The 20,202-nt window shown below is 55.5% G+C and overlaps 1 protein-coding gene across 4 annotated transcripts; it reads right to left on the minus strand.

The window, feature by feature from the left end:
- Window positions 1-1,434: 1,434 nt before the first annotated feature.
- Window positions 1,435-8,406, minus strand: FOXC1 (forkhead box C1). Of its 4 annotated transcripts, XR_007245514.1 has the most exons (3): window positions 6,675-8,406; window positions 5,656-6,462; window positions 1,435-3,563 (listed from the first exon to the last, which is right to left on the minus strand). XR_007245514.1 is itself a non-coding variant. In XM_048508299.1 (2 exons), the coding sequence occupies exons 1-2, from the start codon at window positions 7,674-7,676 to the stop codon at window positions 5,764-5,766; spliced, it is 1,698 nt and encodes a 565-aa protein (XP_048364256.1). In that variant the 5' UTR covers window positions 7,677-8,406; the 3' UTR covers window positions 5,038-5,763. The 4 variants fall into 4 exon arrangements, 3 of the variants coding, with proteins under 3 accessions (XP_048364256.1, XP_048364255.1, XP_048364254.1); XM_048508299.1 differs by lacking the exon at window positions 1,435-3,563 and having other exon boundaries at window positions 5,038-6,463; window positions 6,679-8,406; XM_048508298.1 differs by lacking the exon at window positions 1,435-3,563 and having other exon boundaries at window positions 5,038-6,462.
- Window positions 8,407-20,202: the final 11,796 nt, after the last annotated feature.

Consider the following 20,202-nt stretch of genomic DNA (forward strand, 5'->3'; position numbering starts at 1 on the left):
TCCATCAGGCCTCTATCCACAAAGCCAGTTTTGAAACTGGATGCTAAACCATGTCAGCTGATGGGGGATCGATCTGGGGGGTGCAATCGGGGTGACTCAGGTTTGGGGCGACGCTCAGAGACGGAATATTTGGCATCTCTCTCTCACACGCGCGCATAGACGAGGGCGCACACACGTGGCCAAACGGGGTCTGAAGTGAAAAGCTTCAGTGCGGGGTTTCCCCCTCGGCCCCCACGTCCAGGTCGCCAAAGAAAAGCGCCTGCCCCCCCCCCCCCCTCCTACAGGCAATGTCTCCGTCTCCTTTTAAACAGCAGGATAAGCTAGTTAGACCCCCCTCCCCCCCAAAAAAAAGTTTTGTTCAGAAAAGTCCCCACGCTCTGGCGCCCCCCCCCATTCTAATTCGGGGTCCTTGGAATCAAGTCTCAGTTGCCTTCCAGGGCGCTTACTCCGGAGTCGGCCTGCTTTTCCGAGGGATCGCAGCCTAGCCTCGGCCAAGCATCCCGAATCAGGCGGGCCTTGCCAGCTTTCCCTCCCGCCCAGAGCCATCAATCAGCCCTTCAGTTCGCGGCCTGCAGCCTGGTGAAGACAGCCCGATTCATTCCGCCGAAGGTCGGTTCAGCCGGGGGACTGAGGCCGGCGGTGGTCGCGGACCGGGGGCTCCTTTCCCCTTTCCGGACCATCCCGGGAGTCCTGCCACCAGAGGAAGGGGCCAGAGCCCAGCTCCGGATCAGGCCGGGCCGTGGGAGAGGCTCCGCGGCAATCCCCTACCCCCCCCCCCCAGCAGGGGCCAGTGTGCCGGGAGTCACCCTCCAGCTATGGACCTCCGGTTCTCCACCCCCCGCCCCGTCGCCTCCACACTCAGGCGTTGGGTGCATCGAAGCGGTCCAGGCTAACTGGTGTTATGGAGCCCCGGAGGCCCAGAAGCGGAGGCAGAGCGGCCTGGGCGGCCTCCAAACGCGGGCAGCCCCAAGGAGGTCTTCCTGTGCCGCATCCGTCCCCCCCCCCCATTTGTTCCATGTTCATGGGGTCTCCTCTGAAGCAGGCCTCGCAGGTTCTCCTCCGCTGCCCCTCGGCTGCTCGGCCCGCCTTCGTACCGGAATCCCCCGGAGAGCAAAGTCTCCAAGGGGCTTTGGAGGGAGGCTCAAGGCTGGGGCCTCAGGGGCCCAGAGGGCTCACCCCTCCCCTCCTCCTCCTCCTCTGGCCTCCCTCCCCCTTGGGTGTGAGGCTCCCCGTCTCCCCCTCACCGTCGTCTCCAACGAGACCATCCTAAAACGACTGTCTTAATTTCTCCTGGTCTGGCTTGGAGAAGAATCCTGCTCTTTTGCTGCCCCCCCTTTCCCCTCCTGAGGTCGGCGGAGTGACAAAGCCCCCCCCGGCAGGTCTTCTCATGGACGGCCTCCCTTTCCGCCCCCCCCCCTCCAAACGACTCCTCAAACCTCCCAAAGAGTCCCACTCCCAGCCCATCACTAAATGGAGAGGAAGACACAGTCTGGGAGCGCGGAAGTCACCCGTCCCAGTGGAGAAAGAAAGAGAGAGGCCAGGCCAAGCTGTCGGGAGGCTCGGTCCAGATGAGCCAGGCACAACGGGCTTCAGCAGCCCCCTGGAGTCCAAAACCTGAGCGACCCCTTTGGCTCGACCTGCTGGGTAGGCTAAACGACACCGCCATATTTCGACTGGAACAAAACCTGGGGGTGGGGAGGGACCGACAGGGGACCACATAAATATACGTCCTCACTAAGAGGAGATTCCTACTGAAACCAATGGAAGACATCTGCAACTAGATTTACTTAGGATCCTGGTGCAAACCACAGCCACGCACAAGTAACAGACCCGGACACTGCCCGATCCCAAACATAGAAGACCCTCCAGTTTCCCTCTATGCCGACGAAGACCGCTCAGGAGTGCTTGCAACAGAGCTCGATCCTGTGCTGGTTTCCAAGTCCTCCTGCCTACAATAGGCGTTACTCCCAAGGAAGCACAGGATGCTTCCCCATGAGTGGGCGGAAGGTGCTTGGAGACCCTGGGCACGGAAGCCTTGAGCGCGCAGGGCGGCCCACAGCCGGATCCTAGCGGATTTCACTGAACGACTCACTTCCGAGTCTGCGTGTCCGGAATGATTTGCAGCCGTGCGTCAGCCAAAGGATCTGAAACTGCGCTCCTCCTCCGCACTCTTATCTGGAAGTAAAGATCCCACTGGCTACACTACAGTGAGCCTTGCTTCCGAGTAACGCCTGCTTAGGCCCCAACTGTAGAGCGGCTTGGATGCAAATACATTTCAGTTGACTCACTTCGTTTAGCGTTTTCTCTTCCTGCACTCTGTCCCCTTCCCCATCCAACTATCTCTTTTGTCGAGGCCTCTGATCCCGCGGAGAAACTGGAGAAACTTTTGGGAAGCAGGAAGTCCCTTTTGCCTGTGGAAATCCAAGAAACCATCCAGCAGCCAGCCCCACACACACACACCAAAAAGCCGCCCCTATTTCCCTCGACCTCCTACCGCAAGTATCGAAGAGACATCGAGGGCCCGGCTGAAATCAGTTATTAAAATTCCTGTTTGTAACCTTCGGGGAAATTAGGGATTTGGGGGAGGGGGGGGGAGGCTTAAATCTCATGCGTGAGAAAGCCCCCACAAAGTTCTGAGCGACGCCTGGTATTCCCCCCCCCCCGCACTGATCAGAAGCAGTCTGGTTTTTTAAAAAATACGGCTGAAACCACTACGCGCGCACACCTTTCTTTCTCTCTCTCTCTCCTCCTGTGCCTTCCCTTCTCCAACCGCTGACAAATACACAAAGAGCACCATCCAGCTCCAGTCAAATGGATGAAGTCCCATCGACGCCAAGGAGCGCACTCGCATTGTAGCCGATGGTTCTCCAAAACGCCGGCTCGGCTTTAAGAAGCTTGGCGCTTTGCACGACCTTTGTGCCAGAATCTGCGCTCTTCCTTGGAAAAGTACACTGTCAACTACAATCAAAAAGAAGGGGTGGCGAACTAGGCCCCCAGGACTCAAGTCAATAAACACGGAGGCGGTCAAATCAGAAGAAATCCCACAGAAAGTCAGGATCTGTCTGAAACACGGCTGCCGCTACCCACACAAGTTCAGGCACCATTGCCAGTCCTGCCCCTGTTTACTACGAAGGGTGCCTCATTCGCTTCAAGGGGACATGTTTGCCGGAGAAAATGTTTAGGATCTCAGTCTTCAGCTTATTCACAAATGGATTCCCAACCCCGTGCAATTGAAGAACAAGGTATGTTTGCAACGCAGGCAGGCCTATTTTCCTTCCACAAATTTGCTCCTGACTTCACATCGAACTGAAATGTCGGTCCAACTGTTGCTGATGTATGGATTGAGGCGAATAAATTGAAACATAAAGCTCCTTACAACCAATCGCTGGGTGACAAGGAAAGCCCAGGAGAAGGAAAGAAGATCGGCTCATTCTGGAAAATGTTCCTTTTTCTCCCAGGCCTCCCCTCAGCGTCCACTTCTTTACCCAAGTTAATGTCTAGGGCTGCTATCCTTTGCAGACTTTCTTGGAAGCAAAATCCCATTGAGTTCCGCGGACTCGTTTCTAAGTAAGCAAGCAAAAAGGTGAAATGTTGAAATGGCCAGACAATTTCCTCCAAGGATTAAAAGAAATACATGGCAGCACAACAATTGCATCAAATGAACTTATTTCCCGCAAGATATAAGCTCCGCACGCAGATAGCAAAAGGCAGCCGACCCCCTCCCCTTTAGAGGGCACCTCTCCGGCAAGGAGGCTCCTGATAACGCTTTAATGAAAGAAACCTGGATTTATTTACTGTTTGCGGCCTTCAACAATCGGGGCGCAATTACTGCTCAGCGTTGCCTGAGATCGGTGCGCCTGATAGGGAGCGGCCTCCTCTTGGAAAGGCCCACCGGAGGCCCCCACGGCGTCGGTGGGGGGGGGACCCGCTCTCTTCTGACAGCAGCAGGGCCGATTCCGCCCACATAAAAGGCGGCCTGGCTTTGCTGGGCTATTGACAGAGCCGGGAAGGTGTTTGCAGCTCCCGCTCCGAACCTCCTGCAGGAGAACTGACCTGAAGGCGCGTCTCTGCAGTTGACAGGCGTCACCTCGCGCTACTGGCCTCTTCCCCGCGGGGGGAATTTCTTCGGTTTTAAAACAGAGAAAAACGGGGTGGGTGGGTGAGTGAGTGGGTGGGGGATGGCTGGGAAAGGGTGTAAAGGTCTCTCCCCCAGGTGGTGGGAGTCTGCCTTCTGAATTCCTTCCAGTCGGAATCACTCCCTTGAAAAACCGTAAAAACTATTTTAGAGAAAGAAAAGAAAGAGACTCCTTTGACAATTAAAACAAAAAGTTGGTTTTTAGTGAGGAACCTGGTGCCTTGAAAACGCATGTGGCTCTTGGGTGCCATTGGAGTCTGCCCAGTCATCGGGATACTTTAAATACTTTAGTTACAAGACTTTAGTTACAAAGCTATACCTTTCAGACAAGGATGGGTAGAAATGGCCTGCCTCGGACTTCCGCATAAAATATACCCATTTATTTGCTCGTGGAATCAATTGGCCCTTTCCCCTCTGAGTTTAGAAACACCCCCACTCCTCCCAACCTGGATCCTCTGCAGAAATACATGTGTGCTCCACTGTATACTAAAATATCTCAAGCCCTCTTGATGTGTTGCTGGCCAAATGTATGGACTGGGGGAGTCCCAGTCCTTCGGACATTATTATTATTATGACTTGGTCTTAGCAATTAAGAGTTAACACTGTTACAAAAATAAATCCACATATCTCAATGGATAGGTCAGCTGAATCGAAGCACTTGGTTTCCAGACCGTTCTAGCCACAAAGAGTTTGCGGGAGCACACACTAACTTCCAAGAAAAATCGACTGAAATGGAGGACATTAATTGCAAGGTAGTACTTTACGTAAGTACTTTAGGTAGTCCTTTAGATAAAGTTAAGTTCAACAGCGGTGGCTTAATCCGGGTGGTTGTGGACCACCTTCTAAAGCTTAAATTTTAGAATGTTTATTTTATGCATATTGAGAGTAGGAGTCCTAACATCCACATTGTAAAATCGCCAAGTTTATTTTTTTTTTTAAGAAGAGGGATTCAAGTGTCCAGACGTGAAAGGTCTCAGTCCAATTGAATGGTAATTTATTAATAACAAACAAGTCAGTAACTTCAGAATATCTTCGACAAAGGAAAAAAAGATAAACGATAAAATAAGATTAATACACTTTCCCTTTTTTTTCCGTATATAATGAAAACAAAATCAGCGTCTGATGTTTCGTTTAAAGTCAGTTGCGGGGAAGAGGAGAGAAGAACACTTTCTGGCGTTTGGTCCAAAAGATCCAACTACAGATTTTAAAAATAAATTACTATATATCAATTTACACTTTTAAACAAGTCCTTGCCTATAAAGAAGTCTGTGCAGGGAGAGAGAAAGGGAACCGTTTCCCCCCAACGGAGTCATCTTTTCTTTTCGATGCGGCCCATCTCTCCCCACCCCCTAGAAATCAACGGCAAAATTGGCACTGATTTGGCACGAACCCGGATTGCGCTTTGATTAGGGAGTGACCGACACCCCTCACCTCCCCCCCCCCCACACACACACACACACGTCCCCCTGAAGTCAAGGACCAAACGATCCCACTGGCTTTGAGCGGGGCCCGGCTATTACCTTCTGGACCCGGGCACAGAATCCTCCTCCCTCGGGCGGCTGACAATCCCCGCGGGCTCCGGCGCGGCGGCGGGCAGCCAAAAAGGGGGGCACCGAAGGGCGCGCATCTCAAAAGCAAACGGAGGCGTCCCGGGCAGCCACTCGGTCCGTCAACAAACCAGAAGAAAAGGCGGCGGCGGAGGAGGAGGAGGAGGAGGAGGAGGAAGGTGAAGGCTCTCTGCGCAGGACATCCTGCGAGCGGGGCCGGGCCGGGCCGGGAGCGGAGTCGGGCCGGCTCAGAACTTGCTGCAGTCGTAGACGAAGGCATGGCCGGGCGGTCGGTAGAGGGCCTGGCCGCCGGGGAAGGCCATCTGGCAGCTGCTGGCGGGGCCGTTGGCGCCCAGGGGCGAGCCGGCCAGGCCCAGGCGCTGCGAGGACTCGAACATGTCGCGCACGGCGTGGAAGTTCTGCTGCTGGCCCGGGTAGGCGGCCGGCGAGGCCGAGGAGGAGGCGGCGGCGGCCAAGTGGGCCAACTCGCCCACGGCCGTGGCCTGGTTGAGGTACCAGGAGGCCAGGCGGCCGCCGCCCTGCGAGTGGCCCTCCGGGGGGCTCAGGCTGAGCGACGACGCGCTGCTGCTGCTGCTGCCGCCGCTGCTGGCCGCCAGGCTGTAGTCGGGCAGCGGCTCCTGCTCCACCGGGCTGCCCCCCAGCGCCCCCCCGCCGCCCCCTCTCTCGGGCCCGCCGCCTCCCCCCGCGGCGGCGGCTGCTGCGGCTGCTGCTGCTGCTGCGTAGAGGCTCATGGCTTGCAAGTTGCAGTGGTAGCTGCTGCCCCCGCCGCCCGGTGCTGCTGCTGCTCCGGCCTGCGTGGCGGCGGCGGCGGCGTGGCTGGCGGTGGTGTTGGCGCCCTGGCTGCAGGGGGCGCTGTAGAGCGCGCTCTGGCCCCCCGCCACCGGCGCGTAGCAGCTGCTGAAGGCCAGGGACTGCGGCAGGGCGGCGGCGCTCCTGGAGGCGGCCGGCAACGGCGGGGGCAGCAGCTGCTGTTGCTCGGCGGCGCCCTGGGGCGAGGCGCGCAGGGAGCTGAGGATGATGTTGTCCACGCTGAAGCCGGCCGAGGGGTGCGGGTGCGGGTGGTGCTGCTGGTGCGCCTCGGCCGAGCCGGGGTCCAGGCCCAGCGCCCTGCCGCCCGCCGCCTGGGGGCTGCCCGCGGGGCTGGCGCTGGGGGGGCTCTCGCTCTTGGGCAGGGGCGCGAGAACCCCCCGCGGGGAGGGGGCAGGCGGGGGCGAGGCGGCGGCGGCGCCGTTCTCGGTCTTGATGTCCTGCAGGCGGAGGGGGGTGGGCGCCGGGGCGGGCTCCGGGGCGGGGGCGGCGTTCGGGGCGCCGCCGGGGGGGCTGGGGCGTCGGGCGGCGGCCTGGGGCTGGAGGGGGCGGTCGGGGTCGTCGCCCTTGTCCTTGCCGGTGCCGGTGGCGGCGGCGGCGTCCTTCTTCTTGAAGCGGCGTCGGCGTCGGAGGAAGGAGCCGTTCTCGAACATGTTGTAGGAGTCCGGGTCGAGGGTCCAGTAGCTGCCCTTGCCGGGCTTCTTGTCGTCGCGGGGCACCTTGACGAAGCACTCGTTGAGCGAGAGGTTGTGGCGGATGGAGTTCTGCCAGCCCTGCTTGTTGTCGCGGTAGAAGGGGAAGCGCTCCATGATGAACTGGTAGATGCCGTTCAGGGTGATGCGCTTGTCGGGCGCCTGCTGGATGGCCATGGTGATCAGCGCGATGTACGAGTAGGGCGGCTTCACCAGGTCCTTGGGCTGCGGCGCCGCCACCGACGGGTACGGCCCGTACGCCCGCCCGCCCCCCGGCCCGCCGCCGCCGCCCACGCCGCCGCCGCCGCCGCCCGCGTAGGCCTCATGCGCCCCGGGGGGGGCCGGGTACATGCTCATCGGCGCCGGCATGGCCGCGTAGCCCCCGCCCGCCGCCCGGTAGTAGCTCTGCTCGCCGCCCAGGTAGGGCACCACGCCCAGCGAGTTGGGGCCGGAGACCGGATAGCGCGCCTGCATGGCCGCCCCGCCGCCGCCTCCTGCGCCGCCCCCGCCGCCGCCGCCGCCGCCTGCCCCCCTCCACCCCTCCGCTGCTCCAGAGCCAAAGAAGTATAAACCGGGCGAGGCGACCACGGTCCTCCTGCTGCTGGCCGGCGACGGGAGGCGAGGAAGAGACGGGCCGCCGGACGAGGGGTGGTGGTGGGGGGGATCTCGGGGGTCTTCTGGCGCTTCTTCTCCCCTCCCCCCTTCAGGCGGGGGAGCCGCGGCGGCAGGCGGGCTGGGGGAGCGGCGGCCCGCGGCGGCGGCGGAGGCCTCTTAGGACGGGGCGCGCAGGCTCCAGCGCTGCCAGGACCGGCCCACGACTTCCATCAGCGAGGCGGGGAGGCGGCCGGCCCGGTTCCCTGCAGGCGGCTCCCGCCGGGGCGCCTCTCCGGCTCCTGCTGACCCGCAGCTCCGCGACAGGTTGGCTTCGGCGAGGGCGGCAAACGGGCGAAGGAACCTCAGGCGCAGCGGGAGGAGGAGGAAGAAGAGTCCGGAGTCCCCCGGGAGCCGAGGGGGGGGGGCTTCCACCGTCACTGCCGCCGTCCCGGCTCGCCAAGGCCGGCCCCGTCCCTCTCGGGCGCTCCCGCACAGCCTCCGGGGCTCCGGCGCCGCGCAGCAAAGTCACTCGGAACAACAGGCGAGCTTTGGCGCATCCGTCGCCGCGGCCAGGAGTTTTTTTACGCACTCGCCGGAGCCTTTTTCCTTTTGGCCCCCTCCCTTTCTAGCGTCAAGAGCCCCGCCCCGCCCCGGCCGCGCAGCCAATGGAGAGCCGGAGCCCCGCTCCGAGTGGGAGGGGTCAGAAGCCGCCGCAGCACCGAGAATTATCGTTCGGGGCCGGGCCACACACGCACGAGTCCCCAGTCCCGCCGAGGAGGCCGGTGATGCCCCTTCTGCGCACGGCCCCCGCCCGCCCCAGCTTCTCCTCGCCCAGCAGCCTTGGGGCTCTCTGCTCGCACCGGGATTGGAAAGGGGGGGAGGCGCACGCACGCACACACTCACGCACACACAGACACGCATTCTTCGGTTCACTCCCCATGTATATGTTGACGAATCGCAGAATCAACAACCAAATCCTGTATTTGAACCAACTACCACTCCCAAAGCACTGAGTGAGCTTTCGGGCTTCACAGAACTCTGGTCAGATTTGACAGAGAGACTGGTGGCGGTAGGAAGAGGCTCCGTTTCCAAGGGTGGTAATGTGATCTTCTAACCCACCCACCCCAGTTTTCCTCCACTCCACCCCCTTTTTAGTGTTATCCGATCTGATGAACAACTCTGTCAACTTGGGAAGTCAGTTGGCCTCAGCTGACTCAATACCTCGTGCCATTTTAAATTTATCTCCCGAGTTAAAAGGATTTTGGAACTGGGAATCTTTCTTTCTTTCTTTCTTTCTTTCTTTCTTTCTTTCTTTCTTTCTTTCTTTCTTTCTTTCTTTCTTTCTTTCTTTCTTTCTTTCTTTCTTTCTTTCTTTCTTTCGTGAGATCCAAACCCTAGCTGACTGATTTATGATTTCTTCTTGGTTGGACCACCGTCCTGTTTCACTCTGTCTGTCTGTCTGTCTGTCTGTCTGTCTGTCTGTCTCTCTCTCTCTCTCTCTCTCTCTCTGGTTCTACAAATATGGATCTAAATGGCGTGAAACAAAAACCATCAATAAAACCATGAAGTGTAAACCACAGCATGCATTTCCCGGCAGGTGTAAATGCTTGTGACTTCTCATGAGGAAAAGACACGGACAGGACCCAGCTCGCTCTGTGAAATCCAGGGGGCTGAGCGGCTTTGGTTGGGTTGTGGCGCCTTTGCACGAGAATAGGACACAAAACCACAAGTAAGCGCAAATTTGAGAATTGGTTGCAGGCAACCAAAGGAGCGTGTGTGTATGTGTATGTGTGTGTGGGCGCGCGTGTCAACTTGCGAAGTCAGATAGTCGAGGCCTGAATGTGCATTTCATTCTGGAGACGTCCCTTGAAGCCAATCTACCGGTCCCGTTTTAAAAGGGCGGCCCAGGTGCCCAAAGAGCTCTGTCCCTGTCGGCTGCGTCCACCTCTGCCCGTCCAGATGCATTCAGCATAGAAAGTGCCTGGATGTGTTTCTTTGGGCCGTAGGGTATTTCCCCGCAATGGCCGGAGCGCCTGGGGCAGCCTGGCCGGGCCTTCTGCCCCTTTCTTGCGCTGGGACTTCCCAGCTGCGGCCTCCCCTTCGGGGTCGCTCGACTCTTCATACCGGGTCGGTGGGGCTCGGGAGGGGAGGAGGCCCGTCAAGCTCTCGGGGCTTTCACGCCCCCTCCCCCCGCTTCCCTCGCAGCCTCCGGAGCTGCGCCATTTGACAAATCTCGGACGAGTTCCCCAAAGCGGCCTCCTTTGCCCGACCAGGCTTTTCGCGTGGCCCAAGACGGAGTTTGCTGCCTACACCTGGTCTCCAAACACAAACAGTGTGTTTCTTTGTTGTTGTTGTTGTTGTTGGCTGCGACTTGCTTGCTTGCCCAGGTGCTCTGACCGCACCAGTCGCCCTGGCAGCCCCAGACCGCCGCGCCAGAGGTCCCACCGCCAGTGTCCAGCCACGGCCGGGCTTCTGCACGCGCTCGTTCACCCGGGAAGAGATCCCTCCGGCAGCCTTTCGGGCTAAAACGAAAGATGCGCAAAAGAGATAGCAGCACCTGTTCCTGGGCGGAGGAGAACTTCTGCCCAAGCCTGGCTATGCAAACTTTCAAGAAATTCAGGACTTCGATGCAAAACAAAAAATTACGAGAAAGACCTCGAAATAGAGAAGGAAACGTGGGCCGGGGTGAGCGAAATAAAAACGGACTGATAATGAAGAAGAAGAAAGGTTTGGATTTATATCCCGCCTTTCTCTCCTGCAAGAAGACTCAGAGTGGCTGTTCAAACTCCTTGCCTTCCTCTCCCCACAAGAGAAACTTTGTGCAGCTGAGAGAGTTCCGAGAGAACTGTGACCCGCCCAAGATGAGCCAGCCGGAATGTAGGAGTGGGGAAACAAATCTGGTTCACCAGATAAAGGTCCCACACACATGTGGAGGCGTGGGGAATCAAACCCGGTTCTCCAGATCGGAGTCCAGCGCTCTTGACCAGGCACCGCAATGGAAATGGTGTGGGGAAAACAGGCGTCTTTGTAAACAGCACTTGGCTTTCATCAGTGTCCAGCCACTTTTCTTTTCTCCATTACAAAAGAAATCTCATCTGCACCTTTGCGAGAGCGCCTTCAGTAAACGGGGCTTCTTGCCGTCTAAACCCCTCCATACGACTGGGGTTTCAGGGCTCTCTTGGAAAGGACCATCGAATGAAGGGCTCGAAGCAGCCCGAGCGGTGCGCATGTTGGGTTCCCTTCACCTGAACTTCAACACCCAAAAATCGCGCAGAGAAATCAGCTGACCTTTACAAGGATGAAATCTGGCTGGAAAGCTTTTCCTAAAGTATTGTCGAAGGCTTTCACGGCCGGAATCACTTGGGTGCTGTGTGGTTTCCGGGCTGTATGGCCGTGTTCTAGCAGCATTCTCTCCTGACGTTTCGCCTGCATCTGTGGCTGGCATCTTCAGAGGAAAGATCCTCTGAAGATGCCAGCCACAGATGCAGGGGAAACGTCAGGAGAGAATGCTGCTTTTCCTAAAGTCTTGTGCGTTTTTTAGACGTTTCACACTTCTGCTCTGCCTTGGTGACAAACTCCCCCTCATTCCACAGGGCGCATTAAGAGCCACTTCGGGGCGCCTTGGATCGCCCACCTCCCTGCGGGGGTCCAGACTCTGGGCTCTTCCCTTCTGAAGTAGCACCAGATCCAAGCCATTCGGGCATGAGAAGGCACCGCGTTTTGTTTTGGGTGCTCCAGTCGTGTTTCCCACTCGCTCTGGTTGGCTTGACCGTGACGGCCAAGCGCTGAATGAGCATTCGGGATCAGAAATCAAGTGGATCCACTGGGTAGATGCCTGCCTGCCTGCCTGCCTGCCTGCCTGCCTGCCTGCCTGCGCAACGTGGGATCTACAGGGTCTTCCCGGTGTCGCTGGACCTGCCTCCCCAGTCCCGAGCCTTAGTTTGTAGACATCGAATATGCCTCGCCCGAAGCGTGGACGATTCTGCCAGTCGACGCTCTGAACCGGAGACAAACCGCGCCTTCTGCCAACCTGCAAAAGAACCTTTGCATGTAGACACGTTCAGACGAATGTTTTGACACGTGTCGTCTGCTGCCCCGACGACTCGAGCAACCTTTCGGAACTATCTCGATGTAGGGGATCGATTGGTGTTGCGGGAGGGAAGAGCGGTGCGCTGAAATCTTTTGGGGCTCAACCCTCCGCCAGAGCTCGGACAGATGGCAACGATTAGACCCGTGCGCTGCCTGGGGAAAGAGGGGCTGGATCTCCGATGGGCATCTTAAACCTGCACCTAAAATCCCATCGACCCGAGTGGCGCTCCCTCCCAATAACTGTGTTTAAATAAACTGAGCTCTATCGACTTGGAATACTGTCACAAGAGAGCAAGGCCAGTTGAAATCAATAGGATTTACTTCTGAGTAACTGTACACTGCAGTTGAAACGGAGCAGTTTACATACATTTCCACAACACTGACGTCCCGCTTCTCAGACCGCCTTGGTCCCAGTCAAGAATAGATCCGAAGTGTGCTACAAAACGGATCTGCATGGGACTGAGACTAGAGACTCCGCCACACCACTTCTATACGTGTGCAGAAGGCTGCAACTTTAGCCACGCTGTGGAGTTAAGGGGATCCGTTAGTCGGGCTAAATAAAAGCCCACTGGCTGCTAAAGGACCCCCCCCCCCGTCCCTCCGCTTGTTTGCTCCTCAGTCAGTCCCATGATGTGAGTGGGGAAAGGTTTGCCGAATTCAGCCCGGGGTCTCCGGCTTGGGACCTTTACGCGCAGCGAGCGCGGCGACAACCCCCTTCCGAGTGAAACGTGTGGAAGAGCTGCGCCGCGCTGCCCGGCGTGTTTGCTCCAAATTCAGCCCTGTGGCACTCCAGGGGATACACTGACGAGTACATGAGCGTTACGTTGCTATGCGTAAAGTCCTGGACCAGGGAAGGCGGCCGCCCGCCTTCGCCAGCCAGGGCCCAAATGGCCAAAGAGGCGCAACCTGCCGCGCAAACCGAGCGCCGGAGGGAGACAGAAAGATCGCTCCCCTCCGGTGCGGGGAGTCGGGAAGAGTCCGGAGCGTCGGTGTTTTGCAGAACCCACTTTCTCGCCGGCAGAGTTCCCGAAGGCTGCTGCGGGGGTCGGGCGGTTTCTTCCACGCCCCTGCCCAGGCTGGCACTTTGGGGCGGAGGGTCGAAGCGCCACCTCTGGCGCCCCAAACCCTCCTTTGGCTTCCGCCCGTTCGCAGGCAGACCCGGAGCGCGGGGTGCAACGAACGTGGCATTACTGCTCAGGATCGGACCCCGAAGCGTCCTGTCTCGTCAACATAATGCAGTGGGGCAAAGGTCGCCGTTGCCTCCGAGTCTCTTGACAGCAGGGGCTTCTGGATCGGGTTGCCCACGGGTTCAGAAATAGCGACCGCCACTGACGCAAAACCTTCGCCGGGGCTTTTCACTTTCCTAAACACCAACCTCGCGGAGGGTTCCCCGACTGGTGCCCCGCCGGGCCGCCCACCCACCCCCTTCCGCAGCGTCTCAGAAAGTGGGCGGGGACCCCTGCCAGGGAAAGTGGGGGAGGGTCCCATTCACACGAAAGCCTTTGCCGCAGTTGCTGGTAGCCTCCTACGGCAGCCATTTTGGGGTGGTCCTCAGGACCCCCTCCTCACCCCCCCCCCCGCCAAAGGGGCCCTTCGGGGCCGCCGAACCGGCCTAAAGGGACTGGCAGACGTCGTTCAAATAAACCCAAGAACAGGAACCTTTTATTTCCAGGCAAAGGTGTATGTTTCAGCTGAGCTTGTTAGACGATGAGCGACTCTTTTCCGGGGCGCTTTTGGCTACCGACGCCCTTCGAGCACTGAAGGGTCTCATATGCTCAGGATCGCGTTGCGTGTGTCGCACGTAATTGCGGAATAAAAACAGCCGGGACTGCTTGGGGAGGTGGGTCGCAAACGCTCTCTGGCAAGAAAGGCTGGCCGGACCTAGAGCGACTGGTTTCCTACACCCGGTCCTAAGAAATCCCGCTGCGATCTATCAGGCGCGTTTGACTCCCATTTATGCCCGGCGATGCGGGCTAAGCGTGAATTCAACATGCCCGTCGAAATCGAGGCGGGCCCAGCAGCCCTTGGTGGCTGCTGTCGCCCAACACGGATCTACGGGTCGCCAAAGGAAACTGCGCAAGATCTGACTGTTCCTCCTTGCAGCGTTTGCGAAAGAGCGCACGACGGAGGGAAAGAGCGCGCAGCCTTTTGCGGGAGATCCTGGGGGGCGTCTCTCCCCCTCCCTCCTGCTTCGGACTGCGGATGCTGATTCCGAGCTGGTTTGCCCGAAGTCCCCTTCTAGATCCTCCCCAGTGCGTTGGCTGGGGGCCCCCCCCCCCCCGGCCCCGGAGATGATTTTCAGGGAGCTGGTACCTGGTGCGAATGAGGACCGATCTCCACGCCCCCCCCCCCGCTGCCCTTCTTTAAGCTGAAGACAACCCATCCCCTGGTCCCCAGAACTGGGTTGGGAACCCATTTGGGGGGGGGGGGGATGGAGAGGAAATAACAATGTTCCTTTTCTCAAGGAAAGGACGCGGCGGTTGGGCAACTGGGAAATGGCTGCTGGGAAAACTGGAGATGTCAGAAGCACCCAGTGACGCCTCTCCATCGGCGTCGTTTGCTTCGGCTGGGACGGACATCAGACTGGAGAGCAGCTGCTCATGACATCCCGATAGGAGGGGGGGGGGTCCTCCAGCAGCTGATCCCCCAGCAGCACTGCCGGATCTCTCGCACCCGGTCTCCTCCACGTGGAGAGCAAGGAGGCGGAAGAAATACTCCGTCGCTCCCCTGGCGCGAAAGGAGACCTCTGTGCTGGCCCGTGCGGATCTTCCTCCTTGGATCGGGGCTCTTAATTAGTTTAGACGGGAGGGGGCTCCAACTCTGGCCCTCCAGATGTTCATGGACTCCGCTCTCCGGCAGGGACTGATGGGAATCGCAATCCATTAACATCTGGAGGGCCAGAGTTGGGTGGGGGGGAACCCTGGTTTAGACAGAATGGGAGGTTAATTGGAACAAAATCCCAACCTGTCTTTTAAATTGAAAACCCACCCGCAATTTCCAACAGAAGCCCGTCAACCGAGTCAACTATTTCTGACAGGCGATCTCCTCCCCCCCCCCCCCCATGCCTCTGCCTGCCCGCCCTCTTTCTTCTCTTCCCACCTCTGCTTCTCCGCCCAAAAAGCTGGGGGAGGGGGGAGTAGAGAAGAAAAAGATGACCTGATGGGATCCCGCGGATCTCCCCCCTCCCGCCCAGATGTGCACTTTTTTGGGGAGAAAACCAAATCGCTTGTCAAAGAGCTGGGCTGGGCTGGGCTGGCGTGTTTCTGCCTGGCGCCACGGGGAGGGGGCGAGGGGGGGGGGAAGGCTGCGTTTGGATCCAGCGGGCTTTCTCGGAAGCAGGGCTCGTTCATTCGAATGATCGCATTTACTTCAGAGTAGATGCGGGTAAGATCGAGCCGAGAACCGGGAAGGCGCTGCGCGTTGTCTTCCTTCCTTCCTTCCTTCCCGGTTGATCACACCTGCCCCTTTCCCCCGCCCCGAGGCCTGCCAGCAAATGCTAACTAACGAGAAAGGAGCGACACGGATGGCAGACCGGTTCTGGGACTTGGCGCAACGCAAAGCGAAGCAGCCCTACCGGGGGGTGGGGGAACCAGAGAGCTCAGTCATCTTTCTCAAACTCTGCAGCTGCCCTCCCCGATCTGGCTCAGTAAAAGATCCCGAGAATCAGCGCTCCGATTCTGACGTGGCTGGGAACCGCGCAGAATTCGCACTCAACGCCGCTAACTGGGTGCTGCTGTGGAGCCCCAACGCTGGCCGTAAAAGCGCAGTGGCTTCTGACGCCGGAGGGATTCAGCATAAGGCTGTAGGTTTGGGCGCCCTCCCTGTTTCCCGCACCCATATTAGAGCTGTGACGTCACTGTCTCGTCCGAGGTGCCACTCAGGAGTGTGGGGCGGGCGGGGGGGGGGGGATGCCGGGGATTAGAGACATTCCCCGCAAGCCGCCTAAATCGGGCGGAAAGTCTCAAGCCGTCTGCGAACGGCCAGACACCTGCAAAGCGGCTCCTCGGGCCAGTGTGCCTGGAGTGCCCCCTGCCGGTCGAGATTGCGCCTGCGTATCTGTGGACCTCTGGAGGCTGCAGCCTGAGCAAAAATGAACACTGCTTAACTTCTAAAATGGGATAATGCCAGATAATCAACAGTCTAGAGCAGTGATGGCGAACCTTTTCGAGACCGAGGGCCCAAATTGCAACCCAAAACCCACTTATTTATCGCAAAGTGCCGACACGGCAATTTAACCTGAATACTGAGGTTTTAGTTTAGAAAAAACAGTTGGCTCTGAGATGTGCATTACTCAGGAGTAAGATTGGTGGTAGTGGGTGGCTTTGCTTTGAAGCAACCATGCAACTCTTCCAACAGGTGAATCACCACCCTAGGAGGGTTTACTCAGAAGCAAGCCCCATTGCAGCAACTGAGCTTGCTGCCAGGTGAAGGATCGCGCTTTAGTTCTTCACATGAAAATCAGTGGGGTTTAACAGCACTTAACAGGGTTACCTACACTGCTTCCCCAAAACTAGGTCTTAGGTTTAATGCTAATAATTGAACCCAGCGGCCCAGGCCAGCCTAGATGGGGGGGGGGGGCTCTGTTTGCGCATGCCCACAGATAGGGCTCTGAGTGCCACCTCTGGCACCTGTGCCATAGGTTCGCCACCACTGGTCTAGAGCACCAAAATAAAACAGGGGTTCAGTTTTATTTTCCTAAAACAAGAGGTTCTCTCAACCAATGCTCCATAAATCCGTCAGATTAACTCGGTTTGTGATACAGTGGATTAGCTCAGTTTGTGGTTCCCTACAGTTTGTTAGCTGTAAACAGAGCCTCAAGCTACATCCCAATGAAACCTGCTTTTGATTCCATTTTCCATTGTTAAAACAGTGGGATATTAGTATCCCAGCAGCAAGAAACATGGTATAGTGAGTATTTGCGTATGAGTGTAATCCGTGAATTCACTGTTTCTTTCCTGGCAAAGTTTCTGAGTCATTAACTGCAGAAATTCAGCCGGTGAAGCTGCCATCTTGCCCAAGATGACAAAGAGCAACAAAGAGAGGTCTACCTGTTGAATGACTGCCTGCCACTCAGCTGATTAAAAACAGAGCATTTGAGGCTATAGTAGATATTAACACATCCACTGTGGCATAAACTATCAAATGGTGAAAGGACTTTGACATCGTGAAAGCTTATATCAAATACGCTTTGTTAGTCTTTAAGAGTCACAGGTCCTTGGCTGTTTTGGATGCAACAGTTTAATACAGCCACCCCAGTTGATAAAGACACAAAAACTTGACAAAAATAAAAATCTGGTAGCACCATCAGGGGTGCAGAGGATTGCAGGTTAATTTAATAATTTGAATTACTTTTACAGGTGCCAAACTGTGTCTCATATCTCAGTCTGATCTACCAAGGTAAGCTTACTCCCATCAAACGTTGTTTATATTCAGTTAATAACCAGAAGGTCAGGCAGAACCGGACAACTGTAGAATTTACATATTTCTATGAATTGGAGAAAGACCCATTTTGTACACCTGTCAGCTAGCCTGCCAAACTGTGCTTTCATCAGAACTCTCCCTCCTGATAATCCTCCACTGTGACACCTTCACTCAACCAAGCAATGTTTTTGAAGATGCTGTTCTGCAAGTGGGTAGAATCAATGGCTGCCCATACCTAAGCATTCTCTGCTGTGGTTACCGCTTGGTGGAATGGATCACCTTATTATTATTTTTTAAATATGTTATTTATAGTTCACCTTTTTCACTAAGATTCTAGGCAGATTACATAGTGTAAGTCAACGCAATCAACAGGTTAGGACACCTAATAAGAACTGTAACAGGAACAGGATTGTGGAAATCTAAAACCAAGCAAAAAAACCTGAAACAAAGCACAGGAATTGCCAAAATAATGCAGAAATCGAACAATAGGGTAATACTTTTTGTTGTTGGCTGTCAAGTCCTAGTTGACTTATCACAACTCCTGGTTTTCAAGGCAAGAGGCATTCAGAGGTGGTTTGTTATTGCCGGCCTCTGCGTCACGACCCTGTTCAGGGCCGACCCCGCTCATGCCCTGTTCAGGATAAAGATGACAGGAGATTTTTGAATTCATCTGCCGTTTCATGATTGTCTTTGTTCTAGAATGTTCTGCTCGGGTCCCAGTACCTGCCCAGTTTTGTCCCCAAGGCACTAAGACCCAAGCGGAGCATTCTAGAACAAAGGCAGCCCAAGAAATGGCGGATGAATTCACAAATCTCCTGTCATCCTTGTCCTGAACAGGGTACAGCTTCTGAAATCAGACAAGATCAGGCTAACCTGGGCTATCCAGGGCAGGGCAGGATAATACATGCAACAACAGATTGTGTGAACTATACATAGTAATGTAGCCCACAGTTCCTTTACCTTTATTAAGACATCTTCCTGAATTATTCCATTATACTATTTCCCTATTAGATCTGTGGAAGTGTCCCCCTGAATTATTCAGTTTTGCATAGTTTTTGGAATGCCAGGAGGGCAGGAGCTTTCCTGATCTCATCAGACAGGCCGCTCCGTCAGCTAGGGTTCACAGTAGAGCATCTCTCTGCAGATCTTGCATTTGCAGGTCTTGCCCGTTGGTAGGGTAGCACCTGCAGAAGATGCTGCTCTGATGAGCAGAGTTATCATGATAGTGTGGGGGGAGAGATGGTCTTGCAGACTTGAGGGCCCAAGGCCATGAAGGGCCAATAGCTTGAACTGAATCAGGCAAGTGGTAGGCAGCCAGGGTGTGTGTGTGCAGAATGGGATTAATATTCATACTCTCCCTATTTCCTGATAATAGCTGAGCTACAGCATATTGCAATCCACGAAAGTTGGTCTGATATTGGTCTCTCAATTTACTTTTCTCAGACAGGACAGATTAACGACTGAGTGATATTGGGCCACATCAGTATTGGGATGGTTTTTGAAGGACTAATCACCACCAATTGGCCATGCTGGCAGGGGTTGATGGGAATTGTAGTCCATGAACAAATAAAAGGAATTAGTGGGTGAACCTTTGCATCTACGGAGCTCATTATTATTAGTTGACGATAATAATGTTGATATTAGCTGATAATTGCTGCTGTCAAATGTCCCAAAACTTCATGCAGGAGTCCTGCAACATATAAATTAGTTTGCTAAAACAGGGGCACAGTTATTTCTGAAGTGCAGAAATATTGTTTTTAAATATACTATATTCTTTTGTATATTGTGTATATAATAGAAGGGGACAAAAATCAGTAAGCAGGAGTAGGTGGGGGAGGGAAGAAGTAACGGATATGGGTGGTATACGCAGGGGGGATCCAGGGGCTATATGGAGGAAAGAAGAAGGAGAATGCAGGGAGGGATGGAGGAAAAATGTGGGGGGGGAGGGAAACAAGAGAGGGGGTAGAGAGAAGACATGGAATGGGGGGGGGGATGTTCCATCACGCATTGGATAGGCTGTTTTTTCCAACTGTCTCTGTCCTTTCTGTCTCCCAGCCTATTCCATGGAATTGCCTTCCTAGAGCTTTTTGGGAAAACTTTCTCATGGTGGAGAAGTCTCAGGCTGCACAAGGGTTAGTCAGGAGGACTTCTGACATTCCCACAAACTTGTTTTTGACTGTAGTCAGCTCTGTTCGTTAGTGCTTAGGGGCTTTTACTTGTACATTGTTTTAAACATTATTATGGACCCACCTGGAGTTCTGTTCCGGAAAAAAAAAATGCTGGTTTAAAAATGCTGTAAATCAATATAAACTTACCAGTAAGTCCCTAAGATGCCAGCCACAGATGCAGGCGAAACATCAGGAGAAAATGCTACCGGAACACAGCCACACAGCTCGGAAACCCCACAACACCCCAGTGATTCTGTCTGTGAAAGCCTTCAACGATATATTTTCATACTTATTTATCTAAACTAGGCATCAAATGTTGCTTCCAGTGAAGGTTTCTAAGGAGGCATTCCATAGAGATGCAAACTTTTTTTTTTAAAGGAGATTATTATTTGGTTGCCATTATGACATGTTTTTCCACATTAAATATGGAGAGAGCGACGTGTAAAGTGCAGTCGGTTGAATTCGCACATGGATCAGTGCAGGTTTTCAATTAGACTTTCCTGAATCAGCCTTCCTTGGTGGCTGCCCACCCAGGATGCCTCACTTCATTGGCTCTGCTAATCTGCCTTAAATGAAAACTAACAAGGAAGCAAAGCTTTTCTGTGGTGTGGACATGCAGGCATTGCATTGCACTGCAATAGCCTGGCAAATTTACATCAGGTCGCCTACAAGGCACAAGGCCCCTACTATCACTGGCAAGCCTGTCTCTTTGATTCAAGGGTTGCTAG

This window comes from Sphaerodactylus townsendi, linkage group LG09, assembly GCF_021028975.2.
Source record: "Sphaerodactylus townsendi isolate TG3544 linkage group LG09, MPM_Stown_v2.3, whole genome shotgun sequence".
In the NCBI taxonomy this organism is placed as follows: Eukaryota; Metazoa; Chordata; class Lepidosauria; order Squamata; family Sphaerodactylidae; genus Sphaerodactylus; species Sphaerodactylus townsendi.